The sequence below is a fragment of the Poecilia mexicana genome, unplaced genomic scaffold (assembly GCF_051168715.1).
Source record: "Poecilia mexicana isolate PSO_F unplaced genomic scaffold, ASM5116871v1 scaffold_8, whole genome shotgun sequence".
NCBI classification, from domain to species: Eukaryota; Metazoa; Chordata; class Actinopteri; order Cyprinodontiformes; family Poeciliidae; genus Poecilia; species Poecilia mexicana.
In genome coordinates this window covers 18,131,882-18,143,566 of record NW_028263377.1, presented here as the reverse complement: position 1 = coordinate 18,143,566, position 11,685 = coordinate 18,131,882, and the positions used below count along the sequence as shown (strand labels likewise).

General features: G+C 38.7%; 2 protein-coding genes across 2 annotated transcripts; one reads left to right on the top strand and one right to left on the bottom strand.

Annotated features, from left to right (window-relative positions):
• The first annotated feature begins 1,371 nt into the window (after positions 1 to 1,371).
• LOC106906230 (zinc-binding protein A33) lies at positions 1,372 to 4,865 on the top strand. The gene is made up of 6 exons (XM_014971414.2): positions 1,372 to 1,952; positions 2,103 to 2,198; positions 2,287 to 2,517; positions 2,596 to 2,618; positions 2,696 to 2,814; positions 2,911 to 4,865. The coding sequence occupies exons 1-6, from the start codon at positions 1,566 to 1,568 to the stop codon at positions 3,447 to 3,449; spliced, it is 1,395 nt and encodes a 464-aa protein (XP_014826900.2). The 5' UTR covers positions 1,372 to 1,565; the 3' UTR covers positions 3,450 to 4,865.
• Positions 4,866 to 5,288: 423 nt separating this feature from the next.
• On the bottom strand, positions 5,289 to 6,254 carry LOC106906231 (G protein-coupled receptor 183-like). Its single transcript, XM_088008416.1, has one exon. It carries the CDS (start codon positions 6,252 to 6,254, stop codon positions 5,289 to 5,291), a length of 966 nt encoding a protein of 321 aa, XP_087864542.1.
• Between the last annotated feature and the right edge of the window lie 5,431 nt (positions 6,255 to 11,685).

The window sequence follows — 11,685 nt, the reverse complement described above, 5'->3', positions numbered from 1 at the left end:
TAACAGACACTTTTAATCTGAATGCTCTCCGTCTTTAATCTATTTTCGGCTTTCACAGTTACAGGAGAGTGAAAAAGACTAAAGCTGGATAACAAAGAAAGTATAATGTACAGCAGCTCTGAGATTTTGACAAATATTATTAAAATATAAATGTACAATTTAATTAAAAATTAAACTAATGTGCTTGGTGCAAAAAAATGTGCACAAAAAAATCCTCTAACATAGCTGTCTAAGTTTACACACCTTTAGACATCTTGAAGATGCTATGATTTAAGTGATTGAATTCGTTTATTTTCATTTTAGTTTCTGTGTTGATGATTTTCTTATGGTTCATTTATTTGCTTGGCTCTTGCCATTTTAGTGTATCCTTTGTGTTAGTTGATGTGCTTTACATTAGTGTTTCTTTCTATTTACTTTTGATGTCTGTTCCTGTGTTTTCCTTAAGTTCTCTCTGCTTCATTTTTCTTTCACTTCTCCCTTAGTCTGATATTTTGATCCAAAACACATAACTGTCAACGCCAAATTTGGAAAGAGGAAGACAGATTTTTCTTTGCTGTCAGTTACATAGTTAGCTTCATCTTAACCCAAACCCACAATAGTAAAGTCTCATCAAGATGAAATGAAAGTTTCAAAATGGGATAATAAGAGCACAGAGCTAAATCTGAGAGAAGATCTACAGGGTCGACTGAATACAACTGTTTACAAGCAATGTTTTCACAATCTTTTGGACAAAACGTGCAACACTGGTTGACTCAAAGGTGTTTTAATAAAGTATTGGTTAAAGGTTGCAACCAGGAAAATGCAATTTTTAATTTTTTTTAATTTAATATCAAAGGATTTTCATCAAATAAATAATTTAACTTGAATTATCCAGAAAGGTGGGAAAAGTTGTATTCATCTTGTTGTTTTTTTTAACGCCACATAAACCTCGTATTTTGCCAGTGATGTGAACATTTTTGGATTAGGATTTCAAGCCAATTAATTTCCAAATTCACTCGCCAACATAATGAGGCCACAGTCTGAGCCTAAGAGATAGTTTGGCAACAAAACTACAGTCATTAAATTCACTCATAAAAATAGTTGAACTATTTCAACTACAGCTGAATTATTTTTATCTCACTTTCCTCTGCTCTGATGGCCATTTGCCATAGTAAATTGCTAATAACTCCTATTGTATAAAGCAGCTTGTTGTTGTCCTGCTTTAAGCCGTCAACACAGATGTCACAACTGAAACGTTCAAATTTATGTCCTGAAAGATCACATTCCAGCCTTGTAGAGAGTTACCAACCAGTTTCAAGTTCCTTCTCAACTGGCCAATGAGGCTTTATTTCCTGTTTGCCAGCCATGCTACATTCGGGACTTTCTCACACTGCTGCATGACTGATGTTACACCCACAGAGGCCAAGCACAGGAAAACCAGGAACATTTGCCTCTTCTCATCAAGAACAATAGATCAGCTTGCAGTTAACGCACACTGAGACTTCAGGACGGCGTGTGTCAGAACCAACGCTAAAGAGCTTTCTTTTCTTTAATACTGAGCGTTTGACATTCGTAAGGTAAGGGTCATGTCTCTCCCAGAGGAGGATCTGACATGTCCAGTGTGCTGTGACATCTTCAGGGACCCTGTTCTGCTGTCGTGCAGCCACAGCTTCTGCAGGAGCTGTCTGAAGAAATGTTGGGACACAAGGACAAGGGAATGTCCAGTTTGCAGAAGGAAAGCGTCCAAATGCCCTCCTGTGTCCAATTTAGCCCTGAGGAATGTCTGCGAAGCTCTTCAGCAGGTGAGGAGGCAAAACTCTCTGGAGGAGCAGGGGAGGTGCAGCTTGCATGGGGAGAAGTTGAAGCTGTTTTGTCTGGCTGACGAACAGCCCATCTGTGTGGTGTGCCAGGCGTCCAAACTTCATAAAAATCACGACTGTTCCCCGGTTGAAGAGGCACTTCTAGACTGCAAGGTAAGGGGAATAAACAGCCTTTTTGAGAGCTGTTGACAGAATGCGGTTCTTCTAGTCCGTCTTGATTGTCAACCATCGTGTGAGAGAAAGAGACGAGAGAGCAAAAACCCCCGAAGTGATGTCTGCTGACTGGATATGTTTGGCTTTCAGGACAAACTGGAGTTCACGCTGAAAAGCTTGGAAAGCAAACTGGAGTACCTCAAGAGAAAACAGCAGACCTCTGCTGACATGTTGGCATACATTAAGGTAATTCACGGTTAAACAGAAAGCAACAGTTATTTCCATAAAGAAGACTGAAAACATTAAAACGTGTTCCTGATCATCTTCCTGACAGTATCAGACACTGGCCACTCAAAAAAAGATAAAAAACCAGTTTGAGCAGCTACATCAAGCCCTTTGTGATGAAGAGTCGGTCCGCAGAGAAGCCGTGAAGAAGGAGGAAGAGGAGAAGACTGCATCGATCAAGAAAAAAATGAATGGACTTTCAGCAGAAATGCTTTCTGTCGCTGAGACCATCTCTGCCATCAAAATACAGCTCAAAGAGGATGACATGATTATATTAAAGGTACAAAGCCGCACAACGCAGCAATGCCGTTGACGATTAAACACACACTTATCTTTAATGCTGTTTTGTTTCTTTCAGAATTTTAAAGCCACTCAGGAAAGGTAGGCTGCTAATATTTTAAAACATTAATGTTATAAAATACACATATATTGTAATTATTACTCTGTTTTAATCACAGGGACAAAGATATGGAGGATGATTTAGATGACATGTCCGGTTTACTGTTGGATGCAGCACAACACCTCTCTAACCTGAAATACAGTGTCTGGGAGAAAATACAGGACAACATTGACTACAGTAAGTATATTTAACAACTGTATAACAGACGAATTGTCCACCGCAAACCTGATTTGTAGGTGATCAATACTCTTTGGCTAATTTTCTGCTTTGTAGCCTCTGTAACTTTAGACCCAAACACAGCACACCCATGCCTCGTCCTGTCCGAAGACCTCACTTCCCTCCATTACTCACAGCAGCCCAGCTGTTGCCCTGACAACCCTGAGCGCTTCCACGTGAGTGCAGAAGTGGTAGGAATGACCTCGCGCGGCTCAGGAAGCCACCACTGGGTTGTGGAAACAGGAAGTAATCAAGACTGGCTCCTGGGCGTGGCCTCATTGTCTGCGCCGAGGAACGCCGAGGTCGCAGCTCGGCCTGAAAATGGTTTTTGGACTTTGTGCTTCCGGCACGGAGAGCTCAGAGCAATGAGCTCGCCGCCCACCCTGCTGACTGTTACAACTAAGCCTGAACAGGTCAAAGTTCAGCTGGATTACAGCAAGGGAACAGTGTCATTTTTTGACCATGAGGACAATTCACTCCTGTATGCTTTCACGCAGACATTCACAGAGCCTTTATTGCCATATTTTTATACACAGAGTAATCACCATCTGAGAATAATGCCAGAGAAGTTGCTTATCACAGTGCTGCGCCAGTAAGTAGGTTTTCTTTCTTTCTTCTTTTTTTTAGTTTTCCTGTTCTCCCAAAACAATGTTCCTAAAGGTCTGCCTTCATTTTACACATTTCTGGACACAAACCCTCATGTTTAAGCACAGAAACGTCCAGCTTTTAGTTCAAACCAACTCCATCCTCTCAAATCCAAGTAAACACTAAACTTTGTTAGGCATTACATAAAAAACTCCCCTTCCCAAATTGAAAACAAGCAGCGTTTTGTAAAAGTATTCACATTTCTTCAGCTTTTTACATATTTTGCCATGCTAATAAAGCAAACATTATAGTATTTTATTTGGATTTTAAGTGGTGCATGATTGTGAAGAGGAAAGAAAAAGAGATGTTTTAAAAATCTATAATTCATTATTAAAAACTGAAGAGTGTGGCATGCATTTTATATTCATTATGCTGTAAAATCACGTTTTGCTGCAGTAACAGGAGCTGGAAATCAAACCTTCATGACATACGTTCGGTTTTCTAACCAGATTCCTCAGTTTTGAGTTGGAACAAATTTAGATAACACTTATGTTAACTTAACATTTATGTTATTGGCTAGGAAAAACATGTGACCTTTAAAAAGCTATGAACCCTGGTTATTCTTCTTAATGAATGTTAGGATGGGATTTTCAGTGGTTTCTACTTTTGTTGCTCCATTGTGATAGCTCTGTGGAAGCTGCACTGACTGCGGTAAACAATACTATGTAACAGTTTGCACTAAATGGACACTGAAAGGGCTGTATGAATAGATCTGTGTTTAGGTCAGGAGTTTATGTCTTGTGCATCCAAAGCTACAAGTGGAACTTTAGATTTTATACAAGGACTTAATGTTTTTATAATTGTCAGTGATGGTCTTTAAAAAACATCTAGTTTCAGTTGTTTTGCAACATTCGGACTAGAGCTAGGGCTTTTGGTCATTAGTTTGCTAAATAAGTGTTTTTTTTTCCCTTTTTCTCTTTAAATAAAACAATCTGTACAAGTTCCCTTCTTCTCAAACTTGACGCTTGAAGGTCCATTTAACATTTAGCTGCCCCAAGATCAAAAATTATTTGGCTCCTGATTTAGTTCTAGGAGGAACACAAGCTGAGTCAAATATTAAAATATGTGAACAGTGTCAAAATATTTGATATGTTATTTAGAAGATCAGTCCGTGTTTTTTTTTTTTTTTTTTTTTTTTTGCTCATAGGACAGTAATAGAAAATAATGTGATGTATTTCCCTCTTCTGTGTAATTTTGTTGCTGCCTTGTGTTTGTCACCAGTAGTAAAGATTCTTTGTGAAGATCTTGGCTGATTTGTCCTATTTTTTATTTTGAGATGTACATGCTTGGGATTAGCTCAGTGAATATGATGAATATGAAGCCAAATTTACATACAAAATAAACAAACAAACAAAAAAACCCACAAAGTGTTTAATTTTTGTTTAGGTGACTGACATCTACTGACCAAAAACATATTGTTGTTGCACAAAACACAATGGCATAGCAAAGGAAAATTTGACAAAACGTCATATTTTAAATGACATCATTTATTTTTTATGGTTTATTTTTATACACAAGAGGGCGCCAAACCCAAACAATTGACTTGTGAGTAAACTTGATTACATGCCAGTACATTTCAGGTCATAATGAAGTTGTTACAATATCAAGCTGAAATGAATAAACTTATGTTATTATATCATTACACATTTTCTCAAAACTGCTTTTTTATTTACTTGGCATGAAAAATAAAATTAGATCTAAACACATTTCTAGAGGGAAAAAAAACTCCTTCAGTCTATTTCATTACATTATATTTTGTCTTCATAGTGTAATAATATAGTCTTACAAATCTAAGCTGACGGATTTTGTGTGGATATATTTTTATTTTTTTCTGTGGTGATGCAGGAAGTGAACTTCTTAATGCAAACACCTGGAAGGAAAGGAACCTTCTCCAGACGGGACAAGTAGACAAGTGGTTGGATAGTGCTGCTAATGTTTAGAAAAGCAAAGCCAACGGGCTGCACATAGCAACGAAACACATCGGGGGTGTAATGATCTTCAAACGGAAACAGTGCAACAAGGGGCAAATAGTTGAAAACAATGATACGGAGGATGGAGAGCACCATGTTGAAAGCCTTCTTCTTCATGGGATGCATGTCATCTTTCCCGACGCCACGAGATTTCTTCAGGACCCATAAGATGCTGGCATTACAGACCACCATCCAGGTGAAAGTTGCAAGGACCTCGCCAGTGAACACCTTCTCAAAGTTGGGAAAACCGCCCACCATCTTGGCTGCAGAGTAGGCAAAGGTGAGGCAGAGCACCAGCAGTGTGAGGCTTAATCTGTATTTGATGGGCTTCAGCTGCCCAAACGTGATCGGAAAGAGCACTGCCACAAATCGATCCAGGCAGATGCAAGAAAGAAACAGTGGGCCGCTGGTGTCTTTTACGCCGAAGGAAAACTTAACGGCCAACCAGACCTCTTTGCTATGCCAGATGTAAAGATTTAAAAAATTGAGGGGGGTCATGGTGCCAAAGTAGGCATCCATGAAGGCCAAGCAGCCCAGGAACAGGTCCGAAGTGGACGGATCTTTGCGATTGCGGATAAGAATTGCAATGACAAGCAAGTTGGCAGGTATTCCCACGATTACATTGACGATTTGTAAGGTAAGGTCAAACAGAACTCCCTCAAAGTACCTCTCGCAGCCATCGAACACGCTGAAATGTTTAACAGTGGCGTTGACATTGACTGTGGTGTTGCGAGGGACTTGTGCAGAAACAGAGGTTGAGTTAAGTGGCAAGAAGTATCTGTCCATGTTGACCAGCAAAAGCAGTGACTCTGAAAGAGAGAACGGAACAAAAGTCGTGGTTGTTATCCAACTTATACAACAAGAGCGAGAAAGGATTTTTCTGTTGAAGCCCAGAGTTATCTCGATGATTCGTTTCATTCTCTTAGCCTTTTCCCAACTGAGAAAAACTCCAAACTGTCACATCAGACGTGGTTGTTCTTTATTAGTCCCCTTGGGTTGCGATCTCTGAGCAGTCGAGTCTCAGCAGGAACAAAGTGGCTGCAGAGGCAGCTGTTAGACAGTAAAAACATGTTACAAACACCAACAGGACCTCTCCTCAGGCTGTTATTTTGTTATTGTGTCTGTGTGGGCTCTCCTCCGGGAAACACGACTCCCTGAACGAGAAGATGTCTGAGACACTTCAGAGACTCCTTCTGCCAACCCTTTCGTAGGAGAATAAAAGAGCATCAACTCTCGGTTTTAAACAGCAAAGGTCATACTTTGCGCGCTGACAATAAATGATCGTAGATGTTCTATGGCTTTTTAAAGGTCAGTCGCTACATGCGATTGTTTCTAAAGCTATTTCTGAACAAAGAATGCTAAAATGGGAAATAAATGTAATACATTTGAATGATGAAAAGCTGATTTAATATACGAGGGTCACATAGGTTTTGGCTGCAATCTCTGTATATCTTCCTGGAAGTAGGAACACAATCTTCTCTGCAGATTGTCTTTAAAGGTTGAAAACTGTTTGCTGCAGCTCTGATTATTGCTCTGCACACAATCTGAAACTTAAACACTCGCTTAAAGTCATTACACCTGAGCTGCCTCCAGCCATGGACTACTGAGACCACTGCCTGTGATTATTCCTTGCCATCAGGGGACTGATCTGCTTTATCGTGGACCTTTTTTAGCCTCAGCCCCCCTGCGAATGGTGTTTCCAAACTCCCTCTGCTACAGGCCTCACCTCAGGCCAGTCACACTCCTGTGGGATTAATCACACCTGCAGAGGACTGAAGTTTTTAACCAATAAGCTTTTCCTTTGAGATTACAGGCAAAGTCGATTGTTTTTTTTTTTTTTCTTCAAGCACATCTTTTGACAGTGAAATAAACAAAGCACACTCTAAAACATTGGCTGTTTGTTCGTCTACACCATGAGGAAATTTGCGATTTTGAAGTTGTTGAAAAAGCCACCTGCGTATAATTCAACTATTTGTGTGCTAGACTTATAAGGGGTAAAGTTTGTGCTATCAAGTTGTAAAAGTAAACTTTAAAAAAAAAATGTTTGCAACTGAAACGTTTTCTGCCATAGAAAAAAACAAAAAAAAAACATTTTAAGTAACCATCAATTGTCTATACCTCTTAGGCGAGAGGCAGGGTACGCCCTGAACAGGTTGCCAGTCAGTCACAGGGCAAACAATTTAAAATAATATTCTTTAATTATACCGTAATATGTATTTGAACATGCTTTATTTTCACTGCTGTGTGCTAAATTAATGATGTTGCCTTTATACCTTTAAAATCACAATAAGCATCAACTTCACAAACACTTTCTCTTGATAAAAGGAAAAAATGCAATAGTCTCCTTTCGTATGTAAGACCTACAAACTTTACTCATCTTCCCCTTTTCCAGCAGATAATGAAAATAAAATACTTTACTGATCCCAAAGGAAAATTAAATGATAATTGAATTTACTTTATTCTCATAAATTCTAGTAAATAAAGTCAACCTTTAACGGCTTGAATAAATCGATTCTCAAACTCAGTTTTAGTAAGACTTGTTCAGACACTTTTTATGACACAACCATCAAAAACATACGTAATTGTTGGACTTCAGAGTTTATACTCACCAGTTTGGTATGTTCTTCTATCTTGAGCCCTACGATTGATGCAGGGTGTTGTCCAAAGGCGCTCATATATCTGTTGTCTGGCGTGTCATCAGTTTGACGCCAACCAGTGAGGGAGGAACATTTAGATTTCAAGAGAAAATATGGACCTCTTCAGCTGAGTGCTTTCGATTTTTTTTTTTTTTTTTTATGTGGGAAGGTTCTTTGTGTGTCAAATGATGGTTATCATTTTACACTCGTGTGACAAATTTATCTACAGGGCAGATGTTGGCAGTGTCTCTGTCTTGATTTAAATTTTCAAACATTTTCTGCTAATTTCATCAAGGCGTTTGCTGTGCAATGCATGCTTCTGGATCCTCCCTTCCTATTTGAATATTTAGCATATGGACTTTGAACAGATCAGCCCTCCAGATTTCACAGACGAGAATCTCTTTGTTCTTACCCCTCTATTACCAGAGACATTTAGTTAGAAGGCACAGATGGTTTCAGAACATCTCCACGTCCCGGTCATGCATCCAAAAGAGGACGCGGAGCCTTGAAAAAACAGGTCACGAAGGCCGTCTCTGCAGTGACGATTAAGGGGACGGAAAAAAAGGAATTGGAGATTTGTGTGTCAGCGGGTATTAGAAGTGATCGTTTCTGAGAGTGGCTAATTGCATTTGAGGCACTGTGTAGGTAAGCAGGACCCAATGTTCTGTTCCCATGTGGGAAGATGAGACAAAACCCACGACGATTGTTGCACTAATGTGTAAATCACACCAGAGAGATGTACAGAAACCAGTGTGAATTGGTTGTATTGGCTCTGTTGTGCCTGAGGGGGCAGTAGTGTACTGTATTTCACATGGATTTTATAATAGGTAAATCACTTCTAAAAGGACACTTTTACAATTTTTTTATGTGATATGTGATGCATATAATCTACAAATGGTCTTGGATTTAGAATCTGTCATCTGGCTCCTCCTTTTCCATTAAAAAATAAGGAAAACAAAGCAATGTAACATAAACATGTAGCTCCGAACTGTCAAACAAACCACAATTGTTTTGTCAAAGCTTGTCAAATTATACACTCTGTCTTCATTCTGTCCTCTTGTTTCTATTCTACAATAAGTGATTTCTAAAACAATTTCCTTCAGTTTCCTTCTACTTTTTGTTTGCATCCACCTGTCTCTCTCCAACTTCAATATTTACCCCATATTCTTCTGGCCTCCCCCTCAACACAAATGCTGCCGAGCTGGTATCAATAACACCTCAAAGTTATGTAATTATTAAATAAAAACCTTAAAATGTTAATAAAATGTGAGGAAGTTCATCAGATCAGATCAGAAAAGCTATTTCTTTTAGATCAGTGCCCAGCTCTCTGCAAGTTGTTGAGCCATATCTTATACAAATAAAAAGTCACATGTTTATCTCTTGTCTCAGATGCATAAATGTTTTCATTAATTCTGCAAGGCGACATTACGTGTTATAAAACAGAATCAAACTTTTGCATGCATTTCTCTTCGGGCTGTCCAGATGCCGATGCCAAAATTATATTACAAGTTGTTAGTGACAGCGCACAGAAACCACCCACACACAGCGGAAAGCCACACAGAATGAGAAAATATAGGTTAATTTAATCCATTATGATGTGTTTAAAGCCGCAGACATGTTGAAAAGTGTGCAAGCTGTGCAATTTCAATTATCACCCTGATGATTGATTGAATACCAGTTTGTCTGCTTTGGACAAACATTGGGCACAAACGCTTGAGACAGTTTGCAGCAGAGATTAGCTTCCAGCCCTGTCAGGTTGAAAGACACACAGCTTCACCCACCCACTTGTGTGTTTGCATTCAGATGTGACGTTAACATGACTGGCAAAACAGGAGAACAAGGTGCAACAGTACCTTAGCACAAAACCTGGAATTAGGATAAAAATCTTTTTCTTTGTTTAAACAACACATGCATGTGCGATGGTTTTAGTGCTTTGTTAATAAAACCAATTTACTATCTCTCTACCAGGAAGATGTCTGGTAAGGATCCTGCCGACTGCTTTTCTGCTCATGTCAGGCTCATCCGTGTGTTGACAAATGTTTATTGAGATCACATGGTGACAGAAATTAAAAGCAGATGGACATAAACGGAGCAGTAGAAGTTGTTAAATAATCTCATACTGCTGTAAACACATTTCTGTGAGGAACTCTCCAGCGGTTTTCGACTTTGGAGCTTGGAGGATATTTGCCTCTGAAGGAAAGCTTGCGTGCAAAAAGGAAGGTTGGTAGGAAGGCAGCAAATATTAGAAAAGGAAAGGTACAAACCTCTCTAACCATCTGGTTTCACCATCATCAGATCAAATAATCCTGCCAATGCAGAAAAGCATAAAACACACAAAGAAGGACAGAATGAGATGAGGGGGAAAATGACATCATTAGTCTGTGTTTTGTTCATGACATTTGATGACACATGATAGCTTTGGGGAAATACTTATCAATTTGTATTTGCATCACATTTTTATCCCAATAACTTTTCAGAAATTGTTTATGTTCTGCCATTAGAGCAAAAGTCATCATTTAAAGAATACATTTTGTAAGATGTGCAACAATAACAGTTGAAACTAAGCTAATGCTTCGCTGTAAAAACAAACAAACAAAAATGGGACATGGGGTTGAGCTCTCACTTCACTAATTATTACAATTATGCCATTTTAAGTGTGTGGTAATCACCATAATTATGGTTTGCCTGTCTCGAGGCGATTAAACAAACAAGTTTCATTTCGCATTTGCTTCTTAATGAAGTTAATTATGCAATGAAGCAACATGATGCCATGAAGCATTTGTGTTTTTCAATGCGTGCAAGCCACAGCGACAGGATGAGTCTCTTTATTTGATTCAGTATCTGAATGAATACCGAGTGTTTGAAAGTGATTTAAAAAAAAAAAAAAAAATCAAGCTGCCTGAATTTTGACATTGACGTATGAAGAGGCAGAACTTTCATAAAAAATAACGACGCAGGCAGTTCTGCCTCGGCATTATTTGGTTTGTGCTGTCTGTAATGTGCAGGTGATCTGGAGAAAATATACAAGTTCAGCAGACAAATCAGGTTTCTGCCAATACCTGGTATCTCTGTTTCAACTCAAGTCAGAGGAATTGGATATTTAACCCAAATTTTGCCAACTTCGGTTTCTCCTGAATGACAGCACTGACCAGTAAGGGTTTGTTTAAGAAAAATCTTGAGAATTAAAGTTTACAAGGATTTTAAATGTTTTGTTTTCTGCTTTTCACCGTCTCAGTCATCAGCTGAATTAAAGTATCCAATATGGAAAACCATTATTAAACAGGGACAATTTTCAGACACCAATAAATTAGTTTTGTATTCTTCCAACTAAAACCATCTTTATTCAGCAGAAGTCATTTTAAGGCAATGTTATTAAGAACGCTTTTCAATCAGGTTTTAAAGCACGTCTTTCAACTGAAGCGTTTTAAATTATCTGTGGCCTTTTTACCCTGGAAAATGTGTCTATGTTAGTGCTTTTAGACACCAGAGATGCTTTTGACATGGAAGCTCACAACTTTCTTTTGTCAAGTCTGTTGTTGGGATTTATCAAACTGCATTGCAATGTCTTAAATCATATTTGG